The sequence below is a fragment of the Rattus rattus genome, chromosome X (genome assembly GCF_011064425.1).
Source record: "Rattus rattus isolate New Zealand chromosome X, Rrattus_CSIRO_v1, whole genome shotgun sequence".
Taxonomy (NCBI): domain Eukaryota; kingdom Metazoa; phylum Chordata; class Mammalia; order Rodentia; family Muridae; genus Rattus; species Rattus rattus.
Genome location: NC_046172.1, coordinates 8,457,270 through 8,473,629, shown reverse-complemented (window position 1 = coordinate 8,473,629; position 16,360 = coordinate 8,457,270). Strand labels below are relative to the sequence as shown.

At 45.0% G+C, this 16,360-nt stretch overlaps 1 protein-coding gene across 1 annotated transcript; it reads right to left on the bottom strand.

The window, feature by feature from the left end:
* Positions 1-343: 343 nt before the first annotated feature.
* On the bottom strand, positions 344-803 carry Tma7 (translation machinery associated 7 homolog). The gene has a single exon (XM_032890033.1). The coding sequence runs from the start codon at positions 765-767 to the stop codon at positions 573-575; it is 195 nt and encodes a 64-aa protein (XP_032745924.1). The 5' UTR covers positions 768-803; the 3' UTR covers positions 344-572.
* Between the last annotated feature and the right edge of the window lie 15,557 nt (positions 804-16,360).

The window sequence follows — 16,360 nt, the reverse complement described above, 5'->3', positions numbered from 1 at the left end:
GCTCTGTAGACCAGGCTGACCTCAAACTCAAGATCTGCTGTCCTTCCTCCCCAATACTGGGATTAAAAGGGTGTACCACTATACCTGGCTCAAAATAAAATATTTGTCTGTTTGTTTTAAATTTTTTAAAAGGTTATTTCTTTATTATGTATGGTACACTGTGGCTGTCCTCAGACACACCACCAGAAAAAGACATGGATCCCATTTACATAGTTGTAAAGCCACCATGTGGGTGCTGGTTTGAACTCGGACCTCTGAAAAGAACAGTCCGTGCTCTTAACCATAGACCCATCTCTCCAACCCTTATTCTTATTTTTATTTTTTGCATTACTCAGTTCATTCATTTTTTTTTTACAAAAGTTCATTACAATGTACAACAACAGGCTCCAGGATAACACTTCATTCTAGCTATTCAGTGGCAAAGATGTTATGACAGGGAATCCAGATATTTGACAGGTTACAGGATAACACTTCATTCTAGTTGTAGTAGCAAAGATGTTATGGCAGGGAATCCAGATGTTTAAATAGGAATGGAAGAGGAGGGTCACCATCACCTCAGATGTGAGAACAGCTTACTTTTTGCCAGATTTCTTAATTCCGCCTGTGACCAGGGGACCCTTCCCCATGGCCTTGGCTTTTAGCTCCTCCAGTTTCTTCTGTTCCTCCTTTTGTTTCTGCTTAAAAGTCTTATCTTCCTCATCCATCTCCTTGGTCTGCTTCTTGGGCTGTTTTAGGGGCTTCTTTTTGCCACCTTTGCGGCCCGACATGCTGCCTCCTGCCCCTTCACCAGACCCTGATCCTAAGCCGGACCCTTGTTTTTATTTTTAAAGAGAGGGAGGAAGTAAAATGTCTTCTAAAGAGCCCAAAACCTATGAGACTCTGAAGAAAAGTTGCCCTTGGGGGTGATTTCAGGACTGTTGTCAAACCAAGACGTACAGGCATTCTCTGCCATTTTCTCTGAAGTCAGCTTGGTACCTGCTATAGAGAGATGTTAATATTTACATGTGACTGACTTAAAGAACAGTCTTCCCCCAGAACCTCATATAAAATTTGCAATCCTTGGCTGGGGAGATGGCTCAGTGGTTAAGGCACTTGACAGGCAAATATGAGGACTGGATTTGGACTCCCAGAATCCATGTAAATGCCAGCCCACCTGTACTTCCAGCGGCAGAAAGTGTAGACAGAGCAAGAGACTTCCATAGCAGGTGAGCTCTGGGCTTCACTGAGAGCCCATGTCTCAGTGAGTAAGGCAGAAGAGCAATGAAGTATAATTCCCAACATCTTAGGGGTAGGTGAGGGGTGGGTTGCTCCACAACTACACCTGCCAGCATGTGTGTATCTACCCAGAAACAAAAAAAAAAAAAAGATGACAAGGACTTTTATTTTCTGAACCTGGGCAAAAGGTCAAAAGTCTTACTTGGTGGCCAGTTGCGTAATCATGTAAACAACTGTAATCAGTCCGTCTAAAAGAATTAACACAGTTTTAATCTGTACCCAGGAGAAGAATGTGAGATGAAAAAGATGTCAGGACCATTTGGGATAGCTTCTTATTCTTAGAAAAACAGCCTTGATCTCAGATATGTTTACAGGATAATGGTCCCCGCATGACCCACAAAATATCACTAGCATTGAAGATAGGATTGCTAAATTGCAGACAAGTTTTATCTGGTCAGAAACGTTTTATGTGGACATACTGTTGTGGGGCAGGATGGAGGAGAAGTCAGAGTTTCGAGTGCAAGGATGGAGAGAAGCTTAAACAGAGACTAGAGACCTATACCCACTTTTTCTAGCTCTAAAAAACTATAAGGAAATGAATCTTACCAGCAACTTCTAAGGCTCTGTTAGTGGTTCCCGGGGCTCTGATGAGAACACAGCCTACCTGTAAAAGCTGAGACCTTGGTTTCACTCTGGTAAGACTGTAGAAGACTCAGCTAACTTGTACCCACAGAACTGCGAGGTGATAAGTTTATCCTACTGCAAGCTACTAACTTGGTAATTTATTATACATCAATAGAAAACTAACATAGAGGGCTGGGGAGATGGATCGGTGAGTAAAGTTGTTCAATTATGAGGACGCTGAGTTTGGATCTCAATCCCTGGCATCTAGCTCCAGTGCTGGGGACAAGGATTCCTGGGTCTTGCTGGCAAGCCAGTCTAGCCAATTGGTCAAGTTTGGTGAGAGACTTTGTCTCAAAAGCTCAGGCGGAGAGTGATTGAGAAAGAGCCCCAACACTGATCTCTGGCCTCCACACGAATGTACAGGCCCACTCACATGTATATACAAGAAAACTAATATAGAAAGGCTAGCCTAAATCTAGGAAGATCCAGATTTTAAAAAAGATAGATGGAAAACAGTAAGTACTTCATTGGGTAGATGGATCCCAGAGGGTAGGAATCTCATTTGGAGCAATAGAGGGTATCCCACATCCTAACCCTTCTGCAACTGTCTTTAACTAGCCTTGGCCACTTTAAGACATTGACAGGATGAGGCTGGAGAGATGGCTCAGTGGTTAAGAGCACTGACTGCTCTTCCAGAGGTCCTGAGTTCAATTCCCAGCAACCACATGGTGGTTCACAACCATCTGTAATGAGATCTGATGCCCTCTTCTGATGTGTCTGATGACAGCTACAGTGTACTTATATAAATAAAAAAAAATCTTTAAAAAAAAGACATTGATAGGATGGAGTATAGATTGGTCCAATAGTCCCAGAAGTCCATTTAGTAAGCCAAGTGTGCTGACACACACTTGTAATTCCAGCATCTGGGAGGCTAAGCTGGAGAATTGAAGAGGTCAAACTAGGCTGTGTAGTAAGAATTTGTATATCTCAAAAGGGAAAAAGAAATAAACTCAAGTCAATTTAGCAATATCTATCAAAATAACAAGAATTTATAATATTTAAAGAATTATCTATTTAGTGTGTGTGTGTGTGTGTGTGTGTGTGTGTGTGTGTGTGTGTACATGCTTGCTATTCTGTTTCCTCATGTGAGGTTATAAGACAACTTTTGGCTTACTTCTTATTGGCGTGATAAACACCATAACCCAAAGCAAGATGGAGAGAAAGGAGCTCATTTTATTTCAGCTTACACTATTATTTCAGTCAGTCACTGAGGGAACTCAGGGCAGGAATTCAAAGCAGGAACTTAAGCAAAAACCATGGAGGAGCACTGCTCACTTGGCTGGCTCTCCATGGCTGTTCAGCTTGCTCACGCACACAACCTAGGACCGTCTGCCTAGGGGTGGCACCGCCCATAGTGGGCTGGGCTTTCCCACATCTATCATTAATCAAGAAATCCGCCCACAGGCTTAGCTATAGAACAATCTTATGGAGGCATTTTCTCAGTTGACTAAACATGTCAAATGACGCAAAAGTGATTGAGAAAGCCCCAACACTGATCTCTCTGGCCTCCTACGAATGTACAGGCCCACTCATATATACAAAAAATAATATACGAAAAGGCTAGCCTAAATCAGTAACGAAAATAACTGAATGCCTGTCTATAGCGATGTCTCAAAGCGTTGTTGTACAATTGGATACTACTGAGGACAGCAAGGGGGGAGTTCTATATGAATCAATTTGGAAATTTTTTTCAATATATTTTTAAGGAAAAACAAACCACCTACAACGTTAAAAAGGAGAGAATGAGGGTCCAGGCTTGCTTTTGCTCATTCTTGCACCTTCCTTGAAAGGCCCTAATGGCTGCCTACCTGGGCCCGGAGGGACTAGAGATGAGGGACAAGCGCCTCTCACTGGTGTTAGTGGATACATTTTTTTATTTACTTTCTAGTTTTGGAGTCAGATCTCTGTATTCAAGCCAGCCTCAAACTATGTAGCGGAAGATGGCCTTGAACTCATCATCCTCGGTGTCCTGAATGCTTAGACCTGAGTTACCACATTGGGTCTGTGCTTTGGACTGTTAGGTCAGGGCTCTGTTAGCTGAGCTGTGTCTTCCTCCCCTATATATTTTGTTTTTGAGTCACGTTGAACTATCGATTATGTAAAATAGTATGTAAATGCGTTTATTTCTAAGGATTTTTAAAAACCATGTGCATGTGTGTTTGTGTGTAGTCACAGAGGCTAGCAGCATCGTATCTCCCTGGAGCTGGAGTTACAGGCGTTGTGAGTAACCTGATCCGGGTGTTTGGGACTGAACTCGGATCCTCTGCTAGAGCAGGACACACTCTTAACTGCTGAGCCATCTCTTCAGCCTCCAATGGATGTGTTGTAAACGAGAACATTTAGAGAGGCTTTGGGGCAGTAACCAAGAGATCTTTCTAGCACCACCTCTTCCCAGTATTAACTGCAGTAGTAAGCCAGGTGCCCAAGCTCCTCCCACTCCAACCATGTGCGGATTTTGCAGCGGTGTCACTAGCTTCTAGAGGAGTCACCACTTAACGTTCCCACCCCAGCTCTCTGGGCAGGATTTAGGGGCTGTTTTTTTCCCCAGAGGTCACCTAGACTCTCCTGTTGTGCCCCCAGGGCCCCCGATGGCAGCTGAGAGTCCCCTCAGGAGGGAAGATTCTGAGCTTCTGGCTAACTGCCAGGCCCCAAGCATCTGGGAAAGCCGGCGTTCAAAGAACCCAGCGGAGCCTGTCCTGCAGGTCTACACCCATTTCAGCAGGCCCGGGATTCCAAAGGGATGCATCAGGGCTAACAGAGCTGTTTACTCTGTCCACTAGGGCTGTTTGAGATTGGCCCCTGATTTTTGATGTTTGAGACACCGGCCCCTATCACATAATTCGTTTATCACCTCTGTCCCTCGTGGTCATTCCTCTCGTTTCAGTCCCCCCCCCCCCGTCTCTTCCGGGGCTTTCGGCCCTTGATCTGGTCTTTTTTCTGCTAATCACCCTTCTGTGTAACAGGACCCAACAAGAAAACAGATGACACCTCAACTGGTGGTTTAAAATTTAATGAAGGACTGTTCCTGAAAGTGTGGCAGGATATAGGAAAGCCACTCGGCTGGGGCAGTCCCGCATGGCAAGAGGCAGTAGCAGCGGTGGGAAAAGCGCTGGTGGAGCTGAGGTCGTGATTGGTCGCAAGCAGGCGGCTCCCCAGGACTCTCCGCGGGAGGCCTTGGGAAGCTACAGTGCAGGGCCTGCTGGGCCTGCGGGGCCTCAGACTCCTTGTTTCCATTCCAGTTCCCAAACCCAGAGGGCACTGGAGCCCACTGATTCTGTTCATAGGGGCCAGCCTCGAAGGTGCAGCGCATGGTGGGGAATGGCCAAGAGTAGATCCAGAGGACAAAAAGGAAAACATCCAACAGCCTCCCACTTCAGAAAGCTTCAAACAAAACCTTTTAAACACCAGAGACCTTGAGGGCTGGGGTGAGTGGCAAACCTGGCATGGTAGCACACACCTGGATCAGACAGATGTTCAAGGCCATCCTTAGCTACACAGTGAGTTCGAGCAGCCCGGGCTAAATGAGACCCTGTCACAAACAAAACAAAACACAAGCATACACATACTTTTGAAAAGAAAAGCAATAGAACAACAAAAGGAGTCACATAATGAGTTTTAATAGCCACTGTCTAGAGCCTCCAGTTCCCAGCCCGGAGCCAATCCCACACTCCCACTTACCTGTCTTCACCTCTTTGCAGCAAACGCCAGGCCTCGTATTGTTTCATTTGTCAATAATTCATGTGCATGCAGAATAAATGAAGCTGGGGACTTTCTCATGCTAGCCAGCACGTGCAATCCCAGCACTTAGGAGGCAGAGGCGTAGGATCATGAATCCTAGGCCAGCTTGGGCTACATAGAAAAGTCTGTGCAAGGCCCTTTATGGAAACAAAAGATAAGGACTTGGAGAGACAGCTTGGCAGTTAAGAGCAGCGGCTACTCTTCCAGAGGACCCCAGTTTAATTCCCAGCACCCCATGACAGCTCGCAGCTATCCGTAACTCGTGTTCCAGGGACTCTAACACCTTCACCTAGGCACACAGGCAGGCAAAACACCAGTGCACATACAATAAAAATAAATAAATATATAAGAAAACAAAAGATGAAAGTGATGGATTTCAAGAACGATCATTATTGGACACTAAGTAGTAAAGAAAGCATTAAGTAAAACTAGACCTGGAAACTTTCTAATAGATGAACCAGGCTTGCGCTCCCTGATCCCACAAAGGATTCCAGCCTGCGTACGGGTGAGACAACACACTCTCTATCCGTCTCGTGTGCTGGTGTGACCCAAAGTACATAGCAGTGCCTGTTAAATAGTCCCACCTATAACAAAGCTTCAGTACGTTTCTGTGCCTTAGAGGAAAGAGCAAGTAAGTGGACTGACCGCCTGCAGAAGCCATCAGCCAGTGTGAAGGACGGACCAGCCTGCATTTTCAATAAATCAACAGTGTGGAAGTAAAGGGGAGACAAGGCTGTTACTGAACAGCACCAACTTCTGAGCTCTACTAACCAAGTAGAATGTAGGATCCTTGCTCAGGTCTTAGAAGTATCTTTCTTATCGTTAAGGACCTTTCGATACAGATTAAAGTGAGAGGATGCTGTGGAATTATTGATGCTGGGAATGAATTCAGTGACAAAATGCTTGCCTAACAAGCATTGGGCCTCAAATTTGAGTCCCAGCCCAACAAACAAAAAGGAAAGAAAAAAGGAAGGGGAAAAAGAAAAGAATAGGAAAAAAGAGAGAGATGTGATTTTTTTTCAGAACTGGGGATTTAACCCAAGACCTTGCACATGCTAGACAAACACTCGACCACAGAGTTACAGAGCCCAGTTATTCATTTTGAAGATACAGTTGGGCATGGATGGAATTTAGAGCAGCTTCCATGACTTTACTAGGTAGAAATGCTTATAGAAACATTTTTTGGATGCCACAACAAGGTCTGGGTTTTGCTTTAAACTACTCTGACAGGAACAAAGTGTGTCTCAATGTAGCAAATGCCTTAAAGCCAGTCAGAGAAAAATCCTTCTGCCTCCATGCCTGACTGAGAGGTTTTAAATAATGCTCAGAGGATATTGGATGCTTATACCTGCCTCCACGGGATTCTATCTCCAGAGTCTTCAGGATTTAGTTGGCTGCATCATGTTCATCGCTATTTCTCTCTATTGTCACAGTGTATATAACATGCCTGTGAGAGTCTGCTTTTAATAGACCATTGACCACTCACAGCCATTTTCAAAAAGGATTTATGTAGTGTTCTACCTGCAAATATGCCTGCATACCAGAAGAGGGCGCGAGATCCTATTCTAGAAGGTTGTGAGGCACTAAGTGGTTGCAAGGAATTGAACTCAAGACCTATCAGAAAGCAGTCAGTGTTCTCAACCTCCAAGCCGGGCCTCATAAAATTAAAATTAATTTTAATTTTTGTTTTATGTCTGTGTGTGTGTGTGTGTGTGCGTGTGTGTGTGTGTGTGTCTGGGCACCGTGTGCATGTAGTGCCCTCAGATGTCAGAAGAAGTGTCTGATCCTCTAGGACTAGAGTTACAGACAATTGTTGAGTTGCCACGCGGGGGCTGGGTTCTCTGGAAGAGCATCTCCCCAGCCCCAGGTCCTACTCATTTTTGGATCTCTGTGTATGAATGTGCGTGTACTGTGTGTTACACTACACATATGCCACAGTGTTCTGGGGCAGTCAGAGGCCCACCTTGGGTGTGATTTCTTGTCTTACCCTTTGTTTGAGCTCTCTCTCTCTCTCTCTCTCTCTCTCTCTCTCTCTCTCTCTCTCTCTCTCTCTCTCTCTACTCTTGTGCTGCTGCCCTGAATCCTCTAGGCTAGCTGCTCCATGAATTTCTGGTGGGGAGGACAGCTTTCCTCAGCATATGTGTGTATTTGTGTACATGCCATGTAATATGTTGGGTGGGGCAGTCAGGGAACAACTTTATAGAGTCTGTTCTCTCCTTTCATGCAGAAAAAAATGCCAATTTATGTAAAATAAAAGTGAAGGAAACTTGGAAACTTTCAAAACTTAAAACAAGGGGTTGGGGTTTAGCTCAGTGGTAGGCGCTTGCCTAAAAGCACAAGGCCCTGGGTTTGGTCCCCAGCTCAAAAAAAAAAAAAAAAAAAAAAAAAAGAAAGAAGAAGAAAAAGAAAAAAAAAACTTAAAACAAAAACAAATGCTAGAGTACTCAAATATTCCCTATTCAACAAGGCCACAAGATACACAGTCAAGGCCAACCCACAGTCCCAACCCACAGTATTTCTAAGAGTTTGCAAGGTGACTTCTGACAGAGTTGCAATTTGATTTTTTTTCTTTTTTGTAATATTTTGGGTCTCATTATATAGCTATGGCTATCCTGAAACACACTCTGTTACCAGACTGGCCTCAAAGTCACAGACATCTATCCACCTCAGCTTCTGGAGTGCTGGGGTTAAAGGCGTGTGCCACCATGTTTCAAAGAAGCCAAAACTTTTAAAAAAAGACCATCTGCATAGCTCTAAAAATGAAATCTATGAAAATCTAATAACATGGGGCTGGAGAGGTGGCTCAGAGGTCCTGAGTTCAATTCCCAGCAACCACATGGTGGCTCACAACCATCTGTAATGGGATCTGAGGCCCTCTTCTGGTGTGTCTGAAGACAGCTACAGTGTATTTATATATAATAAATAAATCTTTAAAAAATAAAAAAGAGCGCTTACTGCTCTTCCAGAGGTCCTGAGTTCAAATCCCAGCAGACACATGGTGGCTCACAACCATCTGTAATGAGATCTGAGGCCCTCTTCTGGTGTGTCTGAAGACAGCTTCAGTGTACTCACATAAAATAAGTAAATATTTTAAAAAATCTAACATATTCATAGGCTCTAGACACTAAACTATTTAAAAACTGAGAGGATAGGACAAGCAATTGTTTTGTAGACAAGTTAATTTTAAACTGGAAAGGCAGTCACTATTGTACATGAAACAGATTAAAGAAGAACAAAGTCTGAGGCATCGTCAGTCCCTAGTTCTAAAACTTACCAGGGGCTGGAGAAATAGTTCAGTCAGTCGGGTACTTGTAAGCACGAAGATCTGAAGGTGAAGGCCTGCCATCACCTAAGAAGCCAGATGCTACTGCAGTGAGTGTCTGTCATCCCAACCCTGCGAAGGCAAGAGACAAGCAGGTCTCTGGAACCGATGAGCAGCTAGCCTAACCAGATTGGTGAAGCCCATGTTCAGTGAGAGAAATTGTCCCCAAAATTGTGAGGGATGGTGACTGGGTGACACTGCATGTTGGCCTCTGGTCTACACACTCATCTACACACACACACACTCATCTACACACACACACACACACACACACACACACACACCACATACACATACACACACATGCAAATCACACATACACACAACCCCATACACACACAAAACATACACACATACCACACACACACACGCCATAACACACCATACATACATACATACAAACCACACACACACCACACCACCCACACACAAACACAACCCCTCCCCCACATATACACACTCATACCACAAACATACACACATACGCACTACACATACATACATACATATATACATACATACATACCACAAACACAAGCATACAAGGCGTACTATGGAGTTATAATCATGAAAATTGCTTGGCATTTTGCAGAGGTAGCTACATAGACCAGTAGCCACAGAAACCAATGGAACAAAATAGAGAAACCAGAAACGGAGCAGTGGAAATGTACAATTAATTTTTTACAAAGGTGTGAAAGCAATTCAGTTGAGGAAAAATTGCCTTTTCAACAGGAAGCTGGAGCCTTTGGAAATCATCTCACATAGAAATCAAGTCAGAAGGAACAGAGATTTAAATATGAACAGAACTATGGGACATTTACAAGGGAAAAGGGAGTAGGAGAAAATCTTCAAATTTAGAGCTATAGAAATAATTCATAGAATTGATGTCAAAAGCACAACCTGTGGAAGGAGAAATGCAAATTTCACTTTGTGAAACTCTATTTCTCTTGATGAAAGAGCCTGTGGAGAAACTAAAGGGGTGAGTTTTAACCTGGGGAAGGTATTTGCAAAGCCCACATCTGATAAAGGATTCCTATCTAGAACATGGAAGGAATGCTTGAAAGTCCACGGTGAAAAATGAAAAAACAACAGATAGAAGAGAGAACTGGACCTTTACCCCAGAACCGAGCCCGCACACCTGCTCCCAGGAGCTCACCTGCTTGAGGTAATGGAGAAGTGGGATGGTAAAACACACCCATTAGAATTGCTTTGGGACACTGGCAGGACCAGGTGCTTTCAACTGCAGACTGCTGGAGCCTTCAGGCACTGCTGGGAGGGACACAAAGCCAGGCCGCAGCTGCTTCTGACGTAAGCAGATGTCTTAATAATCCCACCTTCACGTGTTTACCCCCAGAGCAAAAGTCATTTTCAATAAGTGGGCAAGCCAAATCAGACCCAGAATCTATTCTGGAAGGGCCCACAAGCTAAGGAATGTTTTTGACATTTTTTTTTAAAGAATTGCCTAAGAGAGGAGGAGAGGAAAGGTCAGTGGAGAGTATCACTGGCCCGAAAGGACAGGGTTTTACTCAAATGTGAACCTCAAAACTATTACAACTGAGGGCAAGAAGCCAGTCTTGGAAGGGGAAACCCCTGTGTGCTTCTTCTGCCACAATCTTACAATGGAAACAGGTCCGTGGTTTGGTCATGGGTGGATGTGATGCTGTAATGGAGCTATTCAGTATCCATATTGCACTGGTAGTGTGTATAGTCTAAGATTTGTGTGATTTTACCACAAAGACTCCATTTTACTGCATGATCATTGGAATTTTTTGTTGTTCTTGTTGGTTGGTTGGTTGGTTTGGGCTTCCTTTTTGTAACAAGTAGCCCAGGTGGCCTCCCCGAAGCCAAGACTAGTCTTGAACTCCTGATCTTCCTGACTCCTCTTCTGAGTACTGCAATTGCAGGTGTACAACACCATACCTGGGAGTTTTCATTTTAATTTATTATGCTTATTTATGTATTGGGTGGTTGGTTGCCTTTGAGTGCATGATCACGCATATACCACAGCATATTATACAGGCCAGTGGACAAAATTGCAGGAGTCAGTTCTCTCCTTCCACCTTTACCTAGATCCTGGGGATCAAACGCAGGTCATCAGGATTGGCGACAAGCTTTTTACTTGCTGAGACACCTTGTCACCTCATCCTGGAAGTTCTTTTTTTTTTTTTTCTTTTTTTTTTTCAGAGCTGGGGACCGAACCCAGGGCCTTGCGTTTGCTAGGCAAGCGCTCTACCACTGAGCTAAATCCCCAACCCCATCCTGGAAGTTCTTAAGTAGAATGCTAAAAGGAAATTGTGGAGCACTCGAACATTTAGTAATGTGTGGCACACTTTAAAGTGGATCATGGGGCTAGGGATGTAGCTCAGACATAGGATTCTGGCAAAAAGGCCTTAGATTTGATCCATGGCACAGCAGAAACAAATGCGTGGCTCGTGAAAGTTGCAATTGCGCTGGCAAGGGTTGAGGAGAGCAAAATAAAGGCAAGGATACCCACCATTTGGGGTAGAGTTTAGGCTGTCGGCCATTACTGTGGAGACGCTACTGTAGACTGGCTTTCAGCAGCACACGGAGGAACAGTAAGGCAGCGAGAGCCGCAGATCTGGAGACAGATGGAGGATCATTAGACAAGGCACAAATAAAGGTCCTCTTGTAATATCATTGCTTCTGGGACGGCCATGCCAACGAAGCCGTTTTGAGCCTTACCGAGACTCCGGCATGAGTTAAATCAGACCGTTACAGGTCATTCTCGGGATAAGATATATTTTCAATTCTCAGAACCCATGCCTAAAGTGCCACTCGGAACAATAAGGCTGAGCGTTCATGGGCAGGTGCTGCTGGGAGTTGGGTTTCCATCTGGAGACTATCACTCCACACACAGGCCTCAGAAGCTCAAGTGCTTATGTTAACAGGGCCCTGTGGTAATGAACATTCTAGTGTTACCTCCAGATGGTGGTGGTGACGAAGAATAACTCTAATCCCTCTTCATCCAATTAAAGACTTCCCAGGCAAGCCTTGCAAACTAATGTGATATTGTTTTTCTTTGCCATCCAAGGACATGGCTCTCTGCCTAGTCCCCCTCAGTCCAAAAAAAAAAAAAGCCTTCCTTCTTCCCTTTTTTATCTATGTGCATGCCTGTAAGTGCACTGCATGCATGCAGTGTCCTTAGAGGCCAGAAGAGGGCGTCGGATCCTCTGAAAATGGAATTACATTGCTTGTGAGCTGCCAAGTGGATACTGGGATCAGAACTCAGGTCTTCTGCAAAAGCAGTAAGTGCTCTTAACTGCTGAGCCGTCTCTCCCGACCCCTGAATCCACTTTTGAATATTAGCTGATGAGAAACTGCAGCTGTAGCTCAGCGACTGAGCTTATCCTGTGTAGAGCCTGTTCCATCCCCAACACACACACACACACACACACACACACACACACACACACACACACTACAACTAGTTGATACTAAGGGAAAAACTTCCAAGTCCATCCTAGACTGTATTGTGTCTCTTAGTTACTTTTTCATTGCTGTGATCAGACGCCATGACCAAGGCCACTGATAAAACAAAACACTTCGTTGGTGGCTTGCTTACAGTTTCAGAGGGTTATAGTCCATGACCATCATGGCAGAGGACATGGCATCAGGCAGACCGTCATGGCGCTGGGGCAGTTACACACAGGAAGTGGAGAGAACTAACTAGGATGGCATGGCTGTCCTGGAACTCACTACATAGATCAGGCTAATGTGAAGTCAGAGACCCACCTGCCTTTGCCTCCTGAGTTGTTTATGTACCACCACTCCTGGCTAGGCATGGGCTTTTTAAATCTCAGAACCCACTCCCAGTAACATACCTCCTCTAGCAAGGTCCTACTGCCTAATCATTTCCAATTAGTTCTATCAACCGGTGACCAAGTAGTCAGACTATGAGCTCATAGGGGGGCATTGTCATTCACACCACCACAGTGTGTGTGGTGTATGTGCGTAGGAACATACACACATGTGTATGAAGATCAGAGGTCAATGGTTCTCTGCACTAGTGTTTGAGACAGGGTCTCTGACTGAACTTGGGGCTCACAGATATGGCTAGATTGCCTGGTCAGCAAATCTCAAGCACCTTCCCATCTCTTCCACATTTGTCAATTCAAAGCTCATTTTTCTCTCTGACCCTCTGCAGAGAGATTACAGGCCCATGTCACCACATTTGGCTTTTCTGTATCTGCTAGAGATGCACCCAGGTCATCATGCTCGCACAGCAAACATTTTACCTACTGAGTCACCTCTCCACCCCACCTTAGCATTTTACGTTCTTTCCCAATGTCCCTGAGTTGCTACAGATATCAAGAGAAGAAAAACATATTTTCTTTGATGTCCACCTTAGCACAAGGAAGCCTAGCAAATTCGGAAAGATGGAGGAAGGGGTCTCTTAGGCAGCCTTCAGTTTGCCACAAGGAACATGATGGTGGTGGAGGATGGGTTGGTGAGAGACCATTTGAATGTTTTCCCGAGAGTGTTCCTCACACGGTCAACATTGGCCTAAAATTAAGACTAAGAGGCAAAGTCAAGGACTTTGATCCCAGCCTGGGCGCTGATCACGTTCTCCAGGACCCCTGAGATGCTAATAGTCAGGAAGGAAGAGGCTTATCAGTAGGAAATGCCTGTGAGATAAAAATGGTAGAGTTGCAAGGTGAGTAGGGCCAGCCTCAGAGCACAGCCTTGGAAGAGCGAAACCGCAGCTTAAAAAAAAAAAAATAACCCAAAACCTAAACTGTAAAGGAATCAAAGAAACTCATAATAAAACTGTGCTAGGAGTCCATCTCCCCCAAGTAGACATCAATACGTGAAGCAAGAAAGAGTGTGGGCGAAGGTAGGAGGTGCTGGTGTGTGTGTGTGTGTGTGTGTGTGTGTGTGTGTGTGCACTAGTGCAGCTATTGTAGAAATCACTACAGAGGCACCTAAAAATGTCATAAAGACAGAACTAATATATGATCCAGTTATGCCATTTCTGGAAATCTACTCAGAGCAATGTAAGCAGGCTTTCTCTAGAGATCTCTTCCACACTCTTGCTCTTTGTGACGTCATTCACAATAGCCAAATCATGGGATCAGCACCAGTACTTACTGACAGATGGATGTGCAAGAAAAAACATGGTTCGTATATACAACAAAGGTCTTTTTTTTTATTTCTTCCAAAGATTTGTTCATTGCATGTGCATACATGTTTTTTTTCTGCCATGTGTATGTGTGTACAGAGGCCAAAAAAAGGTTCCTTGGTACCTTAGAGTTACAGACAATTCCGAGCTGTCATGTGGGTCCAAGTGGGATCAAACCCATGTCCTCTGAAAGAGCAGCAAGTGTCTCTAACCAATGAACCTCACCAGCTCCTACAATGGAGTTTTATTCAGCATAAAGAAGAATGAAATGATGTCATTTGCAGAAAACATGGACTCATCTAGAGATCGTAATATTAAGCAAAAGGAGCCAGAATTAGAAAAAAAAGACTATGGTGTTCTTTGTCTCACGTATGAATCGCAGATTTAAAATCACAAAACAACAAAACAGGCAGGATGGATGGGAGAGCGGAAGAGGTCAAGAGAAGATACTGAGGGGACAGAGACAAAGTAGAAATACTCAGTCTCGGTGAAACTCACTATTTTATACAGACAATACGTGAAGACCTCTTTTGAAACTGCTGAGTCACAGTGACGTCAGCAACATGGCAGATTAAGAGGCCCGAGACCATTTTGCCTTCAAAATGTCCACATCAATGTGTGGGCCAATTCCCTTTGTGGGAATGCAGAAGCCAGCCAGGTGGCTCCCATATCCCAAGAGAGTGGGACAAGAGCTTCGACAGGAAGTGCAGGCACCTCTGGTCAGCACAGGCCTGCCCTAGGGAGAGGGAGGTAATTCTCAGTACCCTGGCTGCTTGCTGGGAAGGGAGAGATAGGACCAGATTGGACAGGATAGCAAACATTCTGACTTTCTGAGGTCAGGGGCCACCCTGAGGGACTGGCTTCTGTCTTGCCTGTCTCAAGAGTGCTGACAAGACTCAGCAGGCTTCAGATGCCTGGGTCACTTGGAAGGAGAAAGAGCTAGGCAGACTCCAGTTGCTCTCTGGGAACCCTCCCCTAAGATAGCAGACAGGCCCTCGAAACTTGGAGGCTGGTGGGGAGAGAGGGGGCAGATAAGAAGCAGATGCAGCCATGAAGTCAACATCTGGGTTTCTTGGGGCTGCCTGAGGGACTGAGTTCTGTCTCGGACTCTGGACAGGCCTGATGCCTGGGGGCAGCTGAGTACTGGAGCCTGTGGTCTCAGTCTTTAGGGAACTGAGCTCAGCATCCCTGCTTTTTTACAGACCCATTTCCTTGTTCTCTGCCTTAGAGCAAGGGCAGGACTGAACAAACACCAGGTGCTGAGAGCTTGAGGGAGAGCCAGAGCCCTTTGGCTTACTTCAGAAGGCAGCACGAAGGGTGGAAGCAAATGGATAGGAGAGAAAGCTGGGTAGCCATACTTGGGCTGGGCAAAGACTATCAACATGAAACAGAAGGGACAGTTCACTGGGAAGACAGAACGAGCCTAGCTAGGTATGCAGACAGCATCCAGCCTCCAAACATATCAGACACACAGATTCACGTCGTTAGGCTGGATAAATGACGCACGGCTTCTGAATATGCGCTGCTCTCCAAAGGGCCTGAGTTTGATTCCCAGCATCCATGTCCTTGGGCAGCTATGAACTGCCTGTCACTCCAGCTGCAGGGGTGTGACATCTTCTTCTGGACTCTGTGAGCACATGGTATACAAAAGATTAAAAAGAAAGACAATTAACACTCATGTAACTTAGAGGGGGAAGTCGCCACCCACAGGGTAACAATAGAACGCTTCACTCCACGGCAATGGGACACACACACTTCTCAGGCACACATTCTGTAACATGACTCATGTGTGTCACAAGAGCTCCAACCCAGTGAAGGAGACCGAAATTCTACATGTCACTTCCCGGACCATAGTGGAACAAAACTAGAATCAACAGCAACCACGACCCTCAGCAGTTCCCAAATATGTACGGTAAAACAGCAGAGTCAGACAATAGAAGATTGAAAGAGAAGTCAGAAGGGCAAGCGGAAAACAACTTGAGACGAGTGAAAATAAATACACAACAGGAACTGCTGTGTGCTTAGAATCCGCAAAGGCCCAGTGCCTCAGAAAGAAGGAGGAAAAAGGAGGAAAAGAGGGATGGACGGAGGGGCAGAGGGACAGGAAATGCAATATACCAAGATAGATGGGATGCAGCAGGAGTAGTTCTAGGGGGATGTTTAGTGATTTAGCCAGTTAGTGATACCTTACATGATAAGGTAGCCATACATTCAAAAGGGAAAGACCCACCAACAGCACCGCCACTCCAGGATCGGACGGA